This window comes from Bos grunniens, chromosome 29 (assembly GCF_055505025.1).
Source record: "Bos grunniens cultivar Pamir isolate PY7600 chromosome 29, Bosgru_T2T1.0, whole genome shotgun sequence".
NCBI lineage: Eukaryota > Metazoa > Chordata > Mammalia > Artiodactyla > Bovidae > Bos > Bos grunniens.
Genome location: NC_141193.1, coordinates 6,505,315 through 6,522,593, shown reverse-complemented (window position 1 = coordinate 6,522,593; position 17,279 = coordinate 6,505,315). Strand labels below are relative to the sequence as shown.

General features: G+C 50.1%; 1 protein-coding gene across 6 annotated transcripts; it reads left to right on the top strand.

The window, feature by feature from the left end:
• On the top strand, positions 1-13,835 carry CCS (copper chaperone for superoxide dismutase). Of its 6 annotated transcripts, none has more exons than XR_015158113.1 (10): positions 1-103; positions 460-532; positions 7,642-7,779; positions 7,994-8,171; positions 8,742-8,802; positions 10,836-11,017; positions 12,286-12,411; positions 12,929-13,006; positions 13,078-13,181; positions 13,305-13,585. XR_015158113.1 is itself a non-coding variant. In XM_086385683.1 (8 exons), the coding sequence occupies exons 1-8, from the start codon at positions 65-67 to the stop codon at positions 13,684-13,686; spliced, it is 1,053 nt and encodes a 350-aa protein (XP_086241809.1). In that variant the 5' UTR covers positions 1-64; the 3' UTR covers positions 13,687-13,835. The 6 variants fall into 6 exon arrangements, 2 of the variants coding, with proteins under 2 accessions (XP_086241809.1, XP_086241811.1); XR_015158112.1 differs by having other exon boundaries at positions 13,262-13,585; XR_015158111.1 differs by lacking the exon at positions 10,836-11,017.
• Positions 13,836-17,279: the final 3,444 nt, after the last annotated feature.

The window sequence follows — 17,279 nt, the reverse complement described above, 5'->3', positions numbered from 1 at the left end:
CTCCCACGGCGCGGCTCTGGGCTGGCTCTTCAGTTTCTGCCCTCGGGCGATAGCTGGATCCTGGATGGCTTCGGACTCGGAGGACCGCGGGACTGCCTGCACGGTGAGGGCCGAGGCCTCGTGTGGGAGCCTCGCAGGGCAGAGAACTTCGGCCCCTGGAGAGCGATCGTTAACTTGAGAATGAGGGAAGGAGCAGACACCTGGGCTGGGGCCTGGGGCCAGGGCTGGACTGGGGCCTGGGGCCAGGGCTGGACTGTGAGAGTAGCAGGACGCTTGGCGTTAATGTTACGGGGTGTTGCTCCTGGAATGATCGTGAGCGACAGTGAAGAAGGCGCTTGAGGAGGGGTCACATGGGGCGTTACTATAGGCCTTTAGGGGTGGTCCTAGGGGAGGTAGTGAAACAGGGTCACGCAAGAAGTTTCCCCAGCTCCTATCAGCCCGTCCCTGCCACCCTTGCAGCTGGAGTTCGCGGTGCAGATGACCTGTCAGAGCTGCGTGGACGCGGTGCGCACGTCCCTGCAAGGGATCGCAGGTAAGAACCAGATGAACTTTTGTGAAAGCAAACCGGAGACCTCGGGGAGGGGTTGGCAAATCTCTTAGGCCTACCCCGCTCCCGTTTACAGAAACAGAAATGAAAACCTGGAGAGAGGAAAGAATGTTCTCAGAGTCACACTGAGACCCAGAAATGGAGTCTAGTATGCAGGTCTCAGGCCTGCTCTGCCAGATTTTTCTACTGGCCCTAACTTCCTGCCTTTCTGGTGTCTTAACCTCAGGTGCCTGAAAAGTAAGGAGGTAGGCAGAGAGTAGTCCCCCTACAGGGTGTTCCCTGGAAAATAGACAGTTAGTTCTTGCTTGAAAAGCAGCATAATCTTGACAAAGCAAACAGCAGCCCTGGCCATGTTCTATCCAGGTAGCCCTGGATTTTTTTTTCCCCCCACACTGCCCGGTATGTGGAACTTTCCCAATCAGGTATCAAACCTGTGTTACCAGCAGTGGAAGTGCGGAGTCTCAACCACTGGACCATGAGGAAGGTCCTTGATCTGGCATGATCAGCAAGCTCTGTGAAGGCAAGGCCACCAACATGGCCTGGAGAACTGCCTGTCTTTGAGTCTGTTAAAGGTTTATTCAGTGATTCAGCAGGTATAGACCAGACCCTGGGAGCTTTTTAGGGAGAAGGGTTCACAAGAGTTTCAGGCACAGCCCCTGCCCTCAGGTAAAATGAGCACTTGAGCGTTGTGCTGGGAAGAGCAGTTCTTGAAGAACTCCTGCTTCTGAAGCTGAGACTGATGGCGCTTGGCTCTGTATCAGGCGGTTGTATGTCGCTGGCGTTAGGGGTATGTGTTCCAGAGTCAGACTGTTCAGATTCAAATCCCGCCTTTGCCATTTAATGGCACTAAGGCCTCATGCATGTTACTTTTTTTTTCTTTTTTTCCAAAATGGAAGTCTTAGACCTTTATCTTTTTTTTTTTTTTAATATTTATTTATCTGACTGCCTCAGATCTTTGTTGCGGCATGCAGGATTTTTCGTTGCGGCTCATTGGCTTAGTTGCTTTATGGCATGTGGAATCTTAGTTCCCTGACCAGGGATTGAACCCATGTCCCCTGCACTGGAAGGGGGATTCTTAACCACTGGACCCCCAGGGAAGTCCCACATGTTACTTTTTATGCCTGTTTCTTCAGGCATATGTGCAAGATAATGGAAGCTACCCCAGAAAATCATCAAGAAGAGTAAATTAGTTAATATGTGTAAAAGCACTTTAGAAAAGGACTTTGGCATATAGTGAGAGCCCATTGAATCTTAGGACCTGTGAGAGGAAGGGCTTATAGGGGGTAAGCTGGTTGGGCAGGGGAATGAGGGGACACGTCTTTGTTTAAAGTTATTCAAATTGGTTTACTTTGGGGTTCCATTTTCACTCAATATAGATTTTATGTATTTCTCATAGGCTTCTTCACTCATTAGTTCATCTAGTTCTGAAGGGTTACTGAATGTGATCTTGATCAGCCAACCATCTTCATAACAGCATCTGTTGACAAGTCCTGGATTTTCTGCAGGAGCTTCATTCATTTAAGTAACTTCTCCTGATGGAGGAGAACTAACAGCTTTCACACTTTCTACAGCACCAGACTCCTCTTGTTTGTTCAATTTTGTCCCCACTCCAGGCAGACTATAGGAAATGACGTCTCCCAAAGCTTCCTGTGCAAATACGCTGATTCTCATTGTTCCAACACCGTTTTCTGTTGTTCGTCATGTGTGTTTGCCTGTGAATTTACGCATGGAGAACAGAGCGCCCAGGCGCTGTCTGCCCTCAGCCCCCAGAGTGCTCCATGGCAGCTCCCAGCGCCACTTTCACAGAGGGTAGAGATCCTAAAGCTGGGTTTGCTTAGACTGTGTGTTTGAGGGTGGTGGGTGAGGGTCCAAGAAAACCGAACCATTCCACTGTGAGTAGTGTTCTGACCACAGATTTCCAAGGCTGTTAGGCTCTCTACCTCCTGTAAAACATTCTTGCTGGGAAAGCAGACAGCTGGACTTCTGCTGAACATAGGGCAGTTTCTAGCTGTTAGCAGATTTCTTAGTGACCAGATAAAGACTTCCAGTGACTCTCTGTTTCCTAGCCTGGGTAACTGGAATCAGCTTGGCTTTCTCATGGGCTGGCTCCCTCGAATGCAGAGGAGAGAGAGAGATGGGTTGGTTGATTTGCTCTCTCCAGGAGGCCTGGGTTTGGGGACGAAGGCTCTGCTTTCCTCCTAGGGATAAGTGGGAGGCCCTCCCAGCCCAAGGCTCACTCCCTTGAATCCTTATCATCACTACCCTAGAGCCCCCTATGGCCTTGTTTTTTCTCCCTCTCTGAGCTAAACAGACACGGGCCTGGCCACACTCCACACCAGCCAGACTGAACTACTCTGCTAGGGAGCCAGCCCTCCTGGTTCAGACCCACGTCAAAAGTTCAGGAAATGTACAGTCACAGGGAGCTTCTCACCGGGGCCCTTCCCTTCCAATGCAGAAAAGCAGCTCTTAAGAGATGTCATTGCTCTGCTTAAAATCCTCAAACAGTAATAATATTGAGAGCTTCCCATAGGCCAGGCACTGTTCTAAGTGCTCTGTGTGAGATGACTCATTTAGGCCTTCAGTAGCCCTCTGAAATAGGTTGTATTATCATCTCCATTTGCAGATACAGAAGCTGAAAAGAAAACTCAACACAGAAAGGTTGAGTAAGTTGTCTTAAGGCCACACAGCTAGTACATGGCAGACTCAGGATTTCAACTCCAGAGCCCATACCCTCAACCACTATACTCCGTGGCCTCTCCCAGCGGCCTCCCCTGCATTAAAATTAAATCCAGATTCTTCCCTGTTGTCTGCAGGGCTTTGTTTGATTGGTCTCCACTTGTACCTTCACATCTTTACTCCAGCTGCAGCCACTCTGGCCTTTCTCAGACACATAGATGTCGTTCCTGTCTCAGGGTCTTTGCCCAGACTGTGTCCTCTGCTGGAATGTTCTTCCCTGACTACATTCAGGCATTTGCTTCAAGGGTCAGAGAGACCTTCTGTCCCTCTGTATCTCACTGTGCGTGCTGTTCACTGAACCCATGGTAGGCAAGGTGCATGTAGGGAAGCTGGAAGAAAACTCAAGGAGCTGAAGGAACTGCAGACGTGTTTATTCTCTCCTGGCTGGTGCTGCAACTGTAGCAGCAGACATAAGATAACATAGCCTAACGTAACATAACCTCCCCAACAAGGACTTTCCAGTTGGAGCTTATGTATGCTTACAGAACAAAAGTAGCCTGTGGCCAAGCGAGTACCTTGTGACGCACGTGCGCAGTGCTGTTAGTGATCTCAGCTGTTACGTAATCATTATTCACAAAAGGTCCTGACCACGCCATCTTGGCTAGTTTGCTTTTTCCCTGCACCTTCCTTGACCAAGCCTGTCTAAGTGTTCGTCCCCGAGTTGTTCCCTCAGACCTGCTTCATTGAGCACACATTGCACTACCCGAATCTCCCTGAGCGTGTGTTTGATATGCATGCTCCTGCCCTGGAATACATGCTGCTCTGTGGGGCAGGGACATCGCCTGACTTGTTCCCTGCTGCATCCCTGCTGCCCTGAACAGGGCGCATGAGAGATGCTTAGTGTACATTTGTTAAATGACTGAATAGGCATGTGAATCCCTTGCACTTCATGTCTCTTTGAGCCCTGGGAGCCTCAGACAGTCAGTCCTTTGGGGCCCAGTTCTACTTCCTGTGGGACGAAGGGACCAAACAGTCAGCTTTGGGGTTGGACCGGCTGCCTTCTGAGCTTTGTGATCTCGAGCCAGCTGCGTAACCCCCCTGCCTCATTTCACTTGCCCAAGGAGGACAGTATCACCATCCTGATGTGTGTAAAGCGGAGCACACAGTTTGTGGCATTCCCTAGAGGCTCAGGCCCCAGGAGTTCCCTGCCATTCTCCCTACAGCCCCTTGGCACCCAGAAGCACCTCTGGGTGAACCCAGAGCGCCAAGGCTTCACGCCAGGTGGCCCAGTATGAGATGTTGTGTGAAGTGATGGCATTTGGGTTCTTTGGAGAATTTTCTTCTGGCAGAATTGCCCTGTACTTGCTGGGGAGGATATAGGTGTGTCTGTTTACAAATCCGGCCCCTCCCCCAACCGATGCGGCTGGGATCTATGGACGCAAGCCCATGGGACCTTTTGTAACACAGGCCAGATAGTCCTGCCTCTTGGATGCTGCCTCTTCCCAGTACCATTTCCGTGTTGCTTCGAGTTGGAGGGAATCTGAACAGCTGACGTTCCTTGTCTGTGCCTCAGGGATGATTATACCCTTGCTGGCAGGGGAGAGAGGGAAACCAAGGATGGAGGGAAATTGGATGGCTTAGCCTTCAGTCCACAGAGCGCTGGCTCAGCAGAGGGAAATGCCTCGTTTAACCTGCGTTTGCTGGGCTGCCCAGGGCTCCTGGCTCCGGTGGGCTTTACTCTCACCCAGAACAGCAAACACACTAAGATCAGAGCAGGATGTTTGTAAGCTCCACAGGTGAGGTCAATGTTCAGAGTTCCCAACCATCCCCTGTATTCTGGTTCAGAATTCAAATGTCCTCTTGAAAGGTTTGTGAGCCCTGAAGATCTGAATGGAAGAGAAGCCCCTTCTTGTCCTTCTCTTGGCCCGACAGCCCTCTAAGCTGAGTGTGTGTCAGAATCACCCTGCAGGCTGTGTTCACAGCAGGGTGACTCAGGGATTTGGAGGGCAGTTGAGAGCCACTGACTTTTGAACCTGACGCTTGTGGGCCACACAGGATTGCAGTCCACACAGCTTGAGTTATGTGGGGGAAGTGGGAGCTGCCGCAGGAGGACGGGGGAGGGGGCCCCAAAGCTGGAGGCTGGAGCTGCTTCTCAGGGTGAGCAGTGTCCAGGCGAAGTGCTTGGAAGCTGGAGCTAGGCTGCCTGGGATGAGTTCGAGTCCCTCCATTTACTACAGTGCAATGAGTTTGAGCAAGATCTGGGAGTTGGTGATGGACAGGGAGATCTGGCGTGCTGAAACATGGGGTCTCAAAGAGTTGGACATGACTGAACTGAACTGAACTTGGAGCGTTCTTAACTGAACTTGAAGTTCTTAACTTCGCTGTGGCTCAGTTTTCTCACCTGTAAAGTGGGGATAACAGTGCTCAACTCCTAAGGTTACTTGTGTTAATACAGGTACAGTATGAGAAAGCCCACAGTGCATGCTCAGTGAATGTTAGCTTTCATAATGATGGTGATAGCCCCATCTTTTTTTTTAATGTGTGCCGGCTTTATTGAGATATAATTCATGTGTTATAAAATTCATCCATTAAAGTATACAATTCAGTGGTTTTTAGTATATTCACAGAGTTGTGCAGCCATTACCACTAACAATTTTTGTATTTCATCACCTCATGAAGAAAGTGTACCCTTCAGGGGCTTCCCTGGTGGTGCAGGGGTTAAGAATCTGCCTGACAATGCAGGGGACACGGGTTCAGTCCCTGTGGGAAGATCCCACATGCCACTTAGCAACTAAGCCCATGAGCCACAACTATTGAGACAACGTTCTGCAGTTACTAAAGCCCAGGTGCCTACAGCTCGCAATTACCTGAAGCCCAGATACATAGAGCCTGCATTTCACAAGTGCAGCCGCCGCAATGCACCACGCCTGTGCGCCACGACTAGAGAGCGGTCCCTCTCACTACAACGAGCGAAAGCCCGAGCGCAGCACTGAAGACCCAGTACAGCCAAAAATACAATAAATAAATCTTAAAAAAAAAAGAAATTATACCCTTCGACTATCACCCTCCTGTTCTCCTGCCCCCTCATCTACTTTCAGTCTCTGTAGATTTACCCATTCTGGATATTTCATCCACAGTGACATCATCCAATATGTAGTCTTGGTAACTGGCTTTCACTTAATGTTTTTAAGGTTCATCCACATCACGGCAGGTATCAGTGCTTCATTCCTTTTTATGGCTGAACGTCTACCATCGTATGGCTGTACATTTGGTTTATTCATTCATCATTTGATGGGCTTTTGAGTTGTTTTCACCTTTTGACTATCATGAATATTGTGACTATGGATAGCCAACTCTTTTTTTAAGATTTATTTTTTGGCTGTGGTGGGTCTTTGTTGCTGCCTGCAGGCTTTCTCTAGTTGCAATGAGTGTGGGCTACTCTTTCTTGTGGTACTTGGGCTTCTTATTGCAGAGGCTTCTCTTGTTGCAGAGCATAGGCTCTAGGTGCTTGGGCTTCAGCAGTTGGAGCACGTGGGCTCAGTAGTCGTGGCACAGAGGCTTAGTTGCTCTGCGGCATGTGGGATCCTCCCAGACCAGGGACCAAGCCAGTGTACCTTGCATTGAAGGCATATTCTTAACTACTGGACCACCAGGGAAGCCTGATAGCCCACTTTTATGTAAACATTTTTTCATCATTTATTTTTTCAAAATTGAAGTACAGTTGATTTATGATATTGTGTTCAAATATTTTTAAAAGAACTATCTATGTTTCAAAGGGCTACCCAGGTGGCTCAGTGGGTAAAGAATCCACATGCAATGCAGGAGATAGAGGAGATGCCAGTGCGATCCCTTGGGTTGGGAAGATCTTCTAGAGGAGGGCATGGCAACCCACTCCAGTATTCTTGCCTGGAGAATCCCATGGACAGAGGAGCCTGATGGGCCACAGTTCATAGGGTTGCAAAGAGTTGGACACAAATGAAGTGACTGAGCATGATCACATGCATCTATGCTTCAAACATAGATGAATAACTCTTGGCACAAAATAAGAACTCACAACAGTCCTGGGGGCAATGTGACTTTATCCTCACTTTGTAAAGAAACAAGCTCAGAGAGTTTAAGGGCCTGGACTTCCCTGGGGGTCCAGTGGCTAAGATTTGAATCTTCCACTGCAGGACCCGAGGGTTTGATCCCTGATTGGGCAGCTAAGACCCCATATGCTGCTTGGCACAGCCGGGAAAATAAAAGAGAGAGGTTAAGGGCCTTACAGCTAGAAGGCGGCTTCAGAGCTTGCCTCTGGCCACAAAAAGGTGATGAAGATGGAGATGGTGAATCACCGACTGTTTCTTTCTTCCCTGCTCCCAGCAGAGGGGTGCTAGCCCTCTGCTGCCCTCTGCCCCCCTCTGCCCCCTGTCTTCTAGGCATCCAAAGTGTGGAGGTGCAGTTGGAGAACCAGATGGTCCTGGTGCAGACCACCCTGCCCAGCCAGGAGGTGCAGGCCCTTCTAGAAGGCACTGGGAGGCAGGCGGTCCTCAAGGGCATGGGCAGTGGCCTGTTGCGTGAGTAACCACTATGGCCTTGGACTATCTGGGAGGGAGGTGGCCTGGGTGTGGTACAGCTCTAACCAACCATAGGATCTGGGGGCTTTGGGTTGGAGAGGCTTCGGGGACCATGTGAAGGTTACATGGGGCTCTCTCCCTGCCCTTTCCAAGCTGATGAACGGGTGGGGCTGGGTGAGGTGGCAAGCCAACCCTGGTGTCTGATACCTTACAGAGAATTTAGGGGCAGCCGTGGCCATTCTCGGGGGGCCTGGCCCTGTGCAGGGAGTGGTGCGCTTCCTGCAGCTGACCCCTGAGCGCTGCCTAATCGAGGGGACCATTGATGGCCTGCAGCCTGGGCTGCATGGACTCCACGTCCATCAGTTCGGGGACCTCACGAGGAACTGCAACAGGTGAGTCCTCTGGAACCTCCCTGGAGCATCCTCATTGCCCTGGTTGTGCACCCACTGTGCACAGGGGGCTATACTCAGCTTTTTACACATACATTCACATATGGTCCTCACAAGTACCCTGGGAGGCGTATACACACAAGCCCAGTCTACACATGAGAAAACTGAGGCTCAGAAAGGTTACATGACTTGTCAAAAGCCCTAGAGCATGTAAATGACAGAGTGGGAATTTGAACCAAAATCTGACCTTGACACTCCTGCTCCTAGCTCCCAAATGGAAGGTGACTCCTGAACATGGGAGGATCAGTTCTCCGCGAGTGTCATGGTGTTTATCATGCTGCAATTAGTATTTACTCACCCATGTTTACCCTGGAGGCCTGCTGAGGACAGGTCCCATGACTGATTCTTCTTACTGATCTCAACCCAGAGCCTGGTACAGAGTGGGTCCATTTGTTGAATGAGTGGATGAATGAATGAATGAGTCAATGAATGGAACAAATGTAGTTAAAGTAAAAGGATGGATCACCTGGTCGTGAGCTGTTTCACTGCCTACCTGCTATCTTTTCTTCTTAGCTGTGGGGACCACTTTAACCCTGATGGAATGTCCCATGGGGGCCCCCAGGACTCTGAACGGGTAAGTGTTGATCTTGGGCTGGGAGAGAACCGGAGATCTCAGAGGCAGGGCAGGCAGCTCTTGGAGCCTGAGAGTGTAATTCCATTTGGGGGGAGTCTTTCTCCCTCACTTTATCTTGTTCGGGTTAGAAACATTTATAGGCACTTCCTGTGCTCAAGGCCTGACCCCGTCTCACAGCCTGGCGAGGGAGACACTTAGAACTCTGTGGTTGCAGCATAGCCAGAACATCTTTGCAGGAGCCTCCGGGAGGCCCTGGGAACCCAGAGCAAGCTCCAGATCCAGTCCGAAGGGCACAGGCTGTGGGAGAGAGCTTCCCAGAGAAGGTGATGGTGTGGAAGTTAAAGGTTTTACCTTAAGTAAAACGGCTGTTCCTGGGACTTTCCTGGATGTCCAAGGGCTAAGATTCCGGGCTCCCAATGCAGGGGGCTTGGGTTCAATCCCGGTCAGGGAACCAGATCTCACATGCTGCAACTAAAAATCCCTCGTGCTGCAACTAAGACCTGGCACAGCCAAATAATAATAATTTTTTAAAAAGGCCATTCCTGACTCTGCAGCTCCTGGCCCTGGACTTTCATTTTACACCAGAGAATTGGCCCCCCTCGGCTGTGAGTCACATGCCACCTTAATGATTTTTGCCTTATCTGAGTCCTTCTTGTTCTGCTAGTTACTCAATGTTTTGATTTAAACTGGCTGATTTTTTTTCCCCCTTAAGTAAATTTAATTTATTTTTAACATTTTAATCTATCACGGAACATGATTTCAAACATGTTCTGAAGTGGACAGACTAGGGTCCCAAACCCCTGTGTCCCTGTCACCCAGCTTTAACAGTTGCCAGCTTGTGGCCAGTCCCCATTCCATCTACACCCCTGGCCCTTCTCCATTATTTTGAAGAAAATCAAGACGTCATTCATGTAATTCAAGTAGATTTATTTTGAACAAGAAACGATACTGCCACAGAAACCAGTACTTCTAGCTCCAAGAGAAGGATCCTTGTAAAAATACATCAGTGCAGACCTTAAAAGTGTCATCAGGGGAATTCCCTGACGGTCCAGTTGTTAGGACTCTACATTTCTGCTTCAGGGGGCATGGGTTCGATCCCTGGTTGGGGAACTAAGATCCTGCAAACCATTCAGTGTGACCAAAAAAAGAAATCTTTGTTAGAGTTATCTTTGTTAGAGTGCTTAGTGAATGTTAAGAGAGGTCCTGGGTGTTGTCCAGGAGGACCGCCTTCTCTCCTGGGGATATTTCTTTTTTTTTTTTTTTTTACTTACTGGGCAGGGAGGGAGGGAAGGAGGGGAGCTTGGAGAAAGAAGAAGAAGGGGGAAAAAGAGCTCTGTCTCAGGAGGTGGTCCTCTGGGAGCGTGTGAGGTCAGGCTCAGCTTCGCTCCTCGCTGACTCGATAGCTTTGCTCTCCTCCCCCTGCCACCTGGGGATATTTCTTAATGGCCCATCGACATACGCCTAATTCCGTCTCTTCCACTTGTGGTGGTGTGTTCCCCTCCTTGCGAATTCAGTACCAGGGCAAACAGGTGAAAATGTGGTGTGTGTTTCTTAATTCATGTAAGTGATAATTCTCTCTTTTTTGCACTTCTGACTGCTCTGTTACATTTCTAACAGTCAAAAGTTTTTACTTCTCACCCGCCACCCCCTAGGGAGCTGAGGAAGCCTTTCTATGGGGTCCATTGCATAGCGCCATGCTTGTGTTCCCTGCGTCAGTTATCTATTGCTGAGAATCAAATTACTTTAAACATAAGAGTTTTGGTTTTTTGTTAGTGGCGCGAGGCTTGCAGGATCTTAATTCCCCAACCAGGGATTAAACTGGGGCCCTTGGCAGTGAAAGCACCAAGTCCTAACCACTGGACCGCCAGGGACTCCCCAAATTTAGGGGTTTAAAACAGCAAGCATTTGTCATCTCACAGTTTCTCTGGGGCAGGAATCTGGACACAGCCTAGTTGGAGCTTCTGGCTGAGTGTCTCTCAAGGCCTGATTTGGGGAAGACCCACTTCCACACTTGTGCATGTTGCTATTGGCAGGCCTCGCTGGGTGTCGGCCAGAGACCTCAGTCCTGTGCCCCATGAGCCTTTCCCTAGGGCAGCACACAGCACTGCAGCTGCCTGTCCTCAGAGCCAGAGAGAGAAGGCGTCCAAGACCCCAGCCACACTCCTTTTGAAACCTCAGCTCGGAGGTGATGCCTGGTCCAGCCCACACTCAGCAGGTGTGAATCCGGGGGCGCTCCTTCAAGGCTGTCTTCCTCATGAGCCTTGAAAGGTGCTGAGCAGGTGAAGTGGGGAGAGTGGGAGCAGAGGCTCAGCACGGGGCCGCCCCACAGAGCGAGCCCCGGAGGCATGAACCCTCGAGACTGGGTTCTGGGAGGAAGTGGAGTTTCGAAGGGCAAGAGACTACCTTGCCTTGGCCTGGGCCTGCTAGGGGTAGGGCATCTGAAGGGTCTGGTGCCAGCTGCTCCATTGTACCCAAGCCCTTGTACAGATGGAGGAAAACTTGAGCAAGGGCTCCATAACCAAGCCACCATGGTGACTGGCATGTTCCTTTGGGATTTCAGCGTCTGGTTTTGCCCAAATGGAAGTGAATTCAGTGAGGGGATTTATATCCAAGCCTGGTTGTCCCTTTGCACGTCTCCTAGCTGGTTTCCATGCTTCCTTCCGCCCTCCCCCTGCCCCGCTCCAGTCCTTCCCCTCCCTCTCCGTGCGCTGCATTTGAGAAATTGCTCCAAAGCATGGGGTAACCATGTCACACCCCTCCTGAAACCCTTCTTGGCTCCCCAGTCCCCGAGGGTACAGATCCCACGTGGCTGCATGGTGTGACATTCGGTGCCACCACTGCCTGATGATACCTCTGAGCCACACACCGGGCGCTCGCATCCTCTGTCTGGTCCTATAAACTCCTCCCCATCCTTTACCTTCCCACCACAAAAGGCCCCAACACCAGGTGCAGCAAAAAGTGCCAGGTGTCGGCAACAGAGGTCCCCCAGGGAAACAAGATAAAGCAGAGGTGGCTCTTCTCGCCGCTTGCTCATCAGCCCCATCACGTGGCAACATCCTTTGTGACCAGCCCAAGGCAAGGCCATGAGTACCAGTCCATGTTGGCAGGGATCCTTCTGCCCAAAGTGTCAGGTTGGGGACGATTTATTTGCACAGATCCTACTGTGACTCTCCAGTAGTCTTGTCACAGGGAAGCACACTCACTGTTGTAACCCTGTGCTTTGCAGCCACTAGTCTGCTCCATGTCTGGCTCCCCACAGTGTTCCAGACCCCTGAGGGTGTTTGACCACGTACGCATCCCCGACCCCCAAATCCCACCTGGCAGAGGGTGTCTGACGTAGGAGGTGCTCAGTAGCTGTGTTGTTGTTATTTTAGTCACTAAGTCGAGATCGACTCTTTGTACAAACTGTAGCCCGCCAGGCTCCTCTGTCCATGGGATTTCCCAGGCAAGAATACTGGAATCAGTTGCCATTTCCTTCTCCAGGAGATCTTGCCAACCCAAGGATCGAACCCATTTCTCCTTCACTGGGAGGCGGATTCTTCACCACTGAGCCACCAGGGAAGCCCCCAGTAGCTGTGTTAGCACATTTTTATACCTTCAAGAGGAAAGGTGGGCAGAAACAGTCTTGGGGGCAGGATATGCCCTCTGCTCCTGTGTTTCTTCTCTCTGTTCCTGGAGGCTGGACATCAGGGAAGGGATGCTGGCTGCCTCTGATGGTCAAGAAGCCAAGCTTGGCCAACTTAAGTGCAGGGGAACTGCAGACTGCCAGGGGCTGACAGAGTCATTGGGAGGCTGGAGAACTGGGCTTACAAAGAAGCAGGAAGCATTCTGAGGCTGGGATGCACAATGGGCAGATGCCTCCTAGGGGAAAGCAGGCTGGGTAGTGGCGTGACTTCCTAGGAAGAGGGCCACTGGCTATGTCCAGTGTGCCATCACCCGACCCAGGATTTTAGTTCCAGGGGGAGAGAGTCCAGTTGCCTTCTGTGTGTCCTGGGCTGTCCCTTCATCCTACCAGACTGAACCTGTAGGAGGACACTGGTACCCTGGGGACGGGGAATCAGACACTGGGAAGCCAGAAGTCAGCTGCCGTGTCCCACATGCCCTCTTCCCCCGGCTCTCACTGCAGCACCGCGGAGACCTGGGGAATGTCCGTGCCGATGAGGATGGCCGAGCTGTCTTCAGGATTGAGGACGAGCAGCTGAAGGTGAGGTGGAGGAGAAGGCAGGGACCTTTCCTAACAGATCCAATGTCTGAGGCTGTTGTCTCCCCTCAAAGGTGTGGGATGTGATTGGCCGAAGCCTGGTCATCGATGAGGGAGAAGATGACCTGGGCCGGGGCGGGCATCCCTTGTCCATGATCACAGGAAACTCAGGAGAGAGGTGAGTGCTCTGCCCGCGGTGTACACAGAGACCTGGAGGGTCCTGGTGGGTGCTCAGTTCGACCCCACGCTCTTCTGCAGGTTGGCCTGTGGCATCATCGCACGCTCTGCTGGCCTCTTCCAGAACCCCAAGCAGATCTGCTCCTGTGATGGCCTCACCATCTGGGAGGAGCGGGGCCGGCCCATCGCTGGCCAGGGACGGAAGGAGCCTGCCCAGCCCCCTGCCCACCTCTGAGCGCAGCCTCCGCCTCGGGTCTGTCACCGTCCTCCCTGCTGAGCACCGTCCACTTCCAGAGGGAGGCCCTGCTCACCCAGTCCTGGGAGAACCAGTGTGCAGGCTATGTTTGATCTCAAAGGGTTGCTTGCTCTTCCCTTGGCAAATTAAAGTTTTATTTTCACATGGAACTTTGCGTTTTGTCTGTGTCCCCTCCTCCCTTAATGGGCTTAGTAAACACAGTCCCTCTGCCTCTGTCCTCCCTGTTGAGGGCCACCTCTTGGCTTTGTAGGCAAAGAAAACTGGATTCAAATCCACACAGTTCTGGGACTACCCAGTGGTCCAGTGGTTAAGACTCCATGCTTCCACTGCAGGGGGCATGGTTTTGATTCCTGGTCAGGGAAGTTTGCATGCGCATGGAACGGCCAAAAAGAAAAGAAGAGAAAATCCACACAGTTCCTGAGGGCCACTTCCTTTTCCTCAGGGTAACAGCGAAAGACCATAGCAGACGTATTTCTGTTTGTGGCCTGACCCCTCTCCCTTCACTATGGCCAGTTGGAACCAAGATGGACACCTGACCCATTCAGGGCCTTGCTTTCCTGAAGAAATCAAAGCAGATCCAGCTTTAGTTTCCCCCTGAGCGTATGGGAGCTGTGGGTGGGCCTTTTCTCCCTGCCTTTGTCACTGTTCAGTCCCAAGTCACGTCTGACTCTTTGTGACCCCATGGACTGCAGCATGCCAGGTCTCCCCTGCCCTTCACTGTCTCCTGGAGTTTGCTCAGATTTATGTCCATTGAGTTGATGATGCTATCTATGCATATCTATGCTATGATGCCGATGAGACAACAGCTATCTCATCCTCTGCAGCCCTCTTTTCCTTTTGCTGTCAATCTCTCAGCATCAGGGTCTTTTCCAATGAGTCGGCTCTTTGTATCAAGTGGCTAAAGTACTGGAGCTTGGTTCACTGATTCCCTAAGATGTTGATGTTCATGCTGGCCATCTGCTTGACCACATCCAATTTACCTTGATTCATGGACCTAACATTCCAGGTCCCTAGGCAATATTGTTCTTTACAGCATCAGACTTTACTGTCACCACCAGACACATTCACAATTGAGCATTGTTTCCGCTTTGGCCCAGCCGCTTCATTCCTTCTCCCTGCCTTAGGGACTGAATATCAGAAAAAGCTGATTGATCTGCTGGGGAGGAGGAATAAGGCAGATTCACAGGAAGAACCTAAGAATCGCAGGAGAATGCCAGATGCTCCAGAGTCCCCAGTCTGGTCCTTCCCTGAGGCCAGCTACCTGGAAGTCAAGAGACAGTTCTGTATCCCTTCCAATGCATCACCACCTATTTTTTTAAAATCTGGCTTGAGTTGATTTCTTTATTCATGAGTAAAAGACTCTTAATTAATGGAATAAATAAAGTGCTTGGCACAGGGCCTAGCACACGGTAGGTTAAGGGAGCAGTGGTGGTGAATCTGAGGCTCCGTGGGGTGCCTAGAGGCAGACTGAGCCAAGCTCCTGTCTCACACAGATGGCCAACATCCAAGGACCGGTGTATGAGGCCAGGAACTCTGGGGCTCCCCACTCATCTGTTCTGCCCACCTGCCCCCACTGGACTGTGTCTCTCTTGCTTATCCATGACAAAGCTGCTTTCGTGCCCAGGTAGCTAGGCTGGCAGGGTGCAAACTTTGCCCCTTACACGGACTGCTTGGAGCTGGGTGGGTGGTTTCACAGTCTGTTGGCCTTGGCTTAGATGTGCCTGGCTCTGCTCCCATTCCCCAGGCCCTGCCTGTTTCCCCATCAAGGCTGCTGGCTCTGCCTCTAGCCCTGTTCTTTCTCACCAAATCTACATTGGTTGCTTTCCAGCTTTCTTTGGTTCCTGGGGAACCAAGTCCTTTTAAACCTAGGCCCAGGCTGTGTTTCTCCACCTCAGAATCATTGCAGAATGTCCTCCTGGACTCTACCCACAGCCAACCCCTGGCCTCCTCTCACCTTCATCTGGAATTCTAGCTAGTTTCACCCATTTATGGCTAAGCTGCTCACCATCCCCTGCCACTCTGTTTCTACTCCTAAGGGATCAGTATTCCCATTAGCTTTTCTCTCCTTGAAATTCTCAGCTGTGTGGTTTTCAAACTTTGAACTTTGTTTTTAAATCACAGAATACTGTTCAAATACCTTGAAACCGCATCTGTAAAGCAGAAGTGGAACTACAACCAAAGCTGCTTAGTTGTGACTAAGCTCCCCCAAAGCCCTGGAGCTCTAGGGAGCACAGCTGGAAAGTGAAAGTGTTAATCAGTCATGTCTGACTCTCTGCAACCCCATGGACTGGCCGTCCAGGCTCCTCTGTCCATGGGATTCTCCAGGCAAGAATACTGGAGTGTGTTGCCATTTCCTTCTCCAGGGGATCTTCCCAAACCAGGGATTGATTCCCAAACCAATGCTCTCCTGCATTGCAGGCAGGTTCTTTACTGTCTGAGCCACCAGGGAGGCTTCCAACTTCCTGGTCCAGTTGGAAAATCTTTGCCAAATTCAGGCATTTTTGTGTTATCTCCCAACTTCTGCTGTGTTCACAAACCATCTGTTCTATCATTAACCAAATACTGTTCTTTAACTCACTTTTAAACTTACTTAAAAAGGAAAATTTACCCCAGGTGAGTGATTCTAATTTTAAAAAGACTGTGGGGTTCAAGTCCAAGTGGGGTTAAAGTTTGACCTCTTACCTTCTGAGATGGCCTGTACTCTGTGTGGGAAGTGTGTTTCTCTCTAAATAAATCCACTTCTTACCTCACAAAAAAGAAAAGAAAACTTAGTCATATTAGCTAATACCTATATAATGATGATTAAGTGCCAGGTTCTATCCTGAACACTTTACATGCGGTAATTCATTGAATCCTCATGACAAAACCACAAGGTAGATTCTGCTATATTTTCTTAATAATAATAAATAAATAAAATAATAATAATAATAAATCTTCTTTATTTTTCTTAGCCACACCTTACGGCTTATGGGATCTTAGCAATGAAAGGGTGGAGTCCTAACCAGTGGACCGCCAGGGAATTCCTAGTAGGTTCTGTTATTGTCCCAAGTTACAGATGAGAAAAGAGAAACACAGAGTGATTATGCAACTTGCCCAAGATCACACAGCTAGTGACATGGCCAGATCTAGATTCAGACCCAGGTACTCTGGCGTTAAGGCTATATTGGTTCTCATTATAAAGTATGAAAAGCAAGAGTCACTTGTTATAAGTTTGCAGGGAATTCCTTGGAGGTCCGGTGGTTAGGTCTGCCTGCCAATGCAGAAGAAGCAGGTTCAATCCCTGGGTTGGGAAGATCCCCTAGAGAAGGGAATGGCAACCCACTCCAGTATTCTTGCCTGGAGAATCCCATGAACAGAGGAGCCTGGAGGGCTACAGTCCACGGGGTCGAAAAGAGTCAAACAGGACTGAACAATTGAGCATGTATGCATCCGCATGTATAACGGATTCACTTTGCTGCACAGCACAAACTATTAATAATACAACATTATAAAGCAACTGAACTTCAATAAAAAAATTTTTAATGCCTTGTATGTGATTTTGAAGCACACTAAAGTTTGAGAACTACTAGTTGCAAGTTATAAAAACTGGTTAGCTCGGGATATTCCCTGGTGGTACAGTGATTAGGACTCGGCACTTTCACTGTCATGGCCCAGGTTCAATCCCTGGTTCAGGAACTAAGATCTTGCATGCCCCAGGGCACACCCACCCCCCTAAAAAAAAAATTGGAATGATGTGTTGCAGTAGAGGTCAGAACCATCCTCTAGCCCCCCAAATCTTCACCTCTAGTTTTTATTTACTGTAAAGAATTTTTCTAGTTACCGGGAATTGCTACTGCTGTTAGC

Bases quoted from the DNA above. Each gene is read 5' to 3' on its own strand.
- CCS (XM_086385683.1), top strand. From the start codon at position 65: ATGGCTTCGGACTCGGAGGACCGCGGGACTGCCTGCACG. The intron at 13,007-13,077 runs GTGAGGTGGAGG...CTCCCCTCAAAG, and splicing joins TTGAGGACGAGCAGCTGAAG to GTGTGGGATGTGATTGGCCG. The intron at 13,182-13,304 runs GTGAGTGCTCTG...GGCCTCTTCCAG, and splicing joins ACAGGAAACTCAGGAGAGAG to AACCCCAAGCAGATCTGCTC.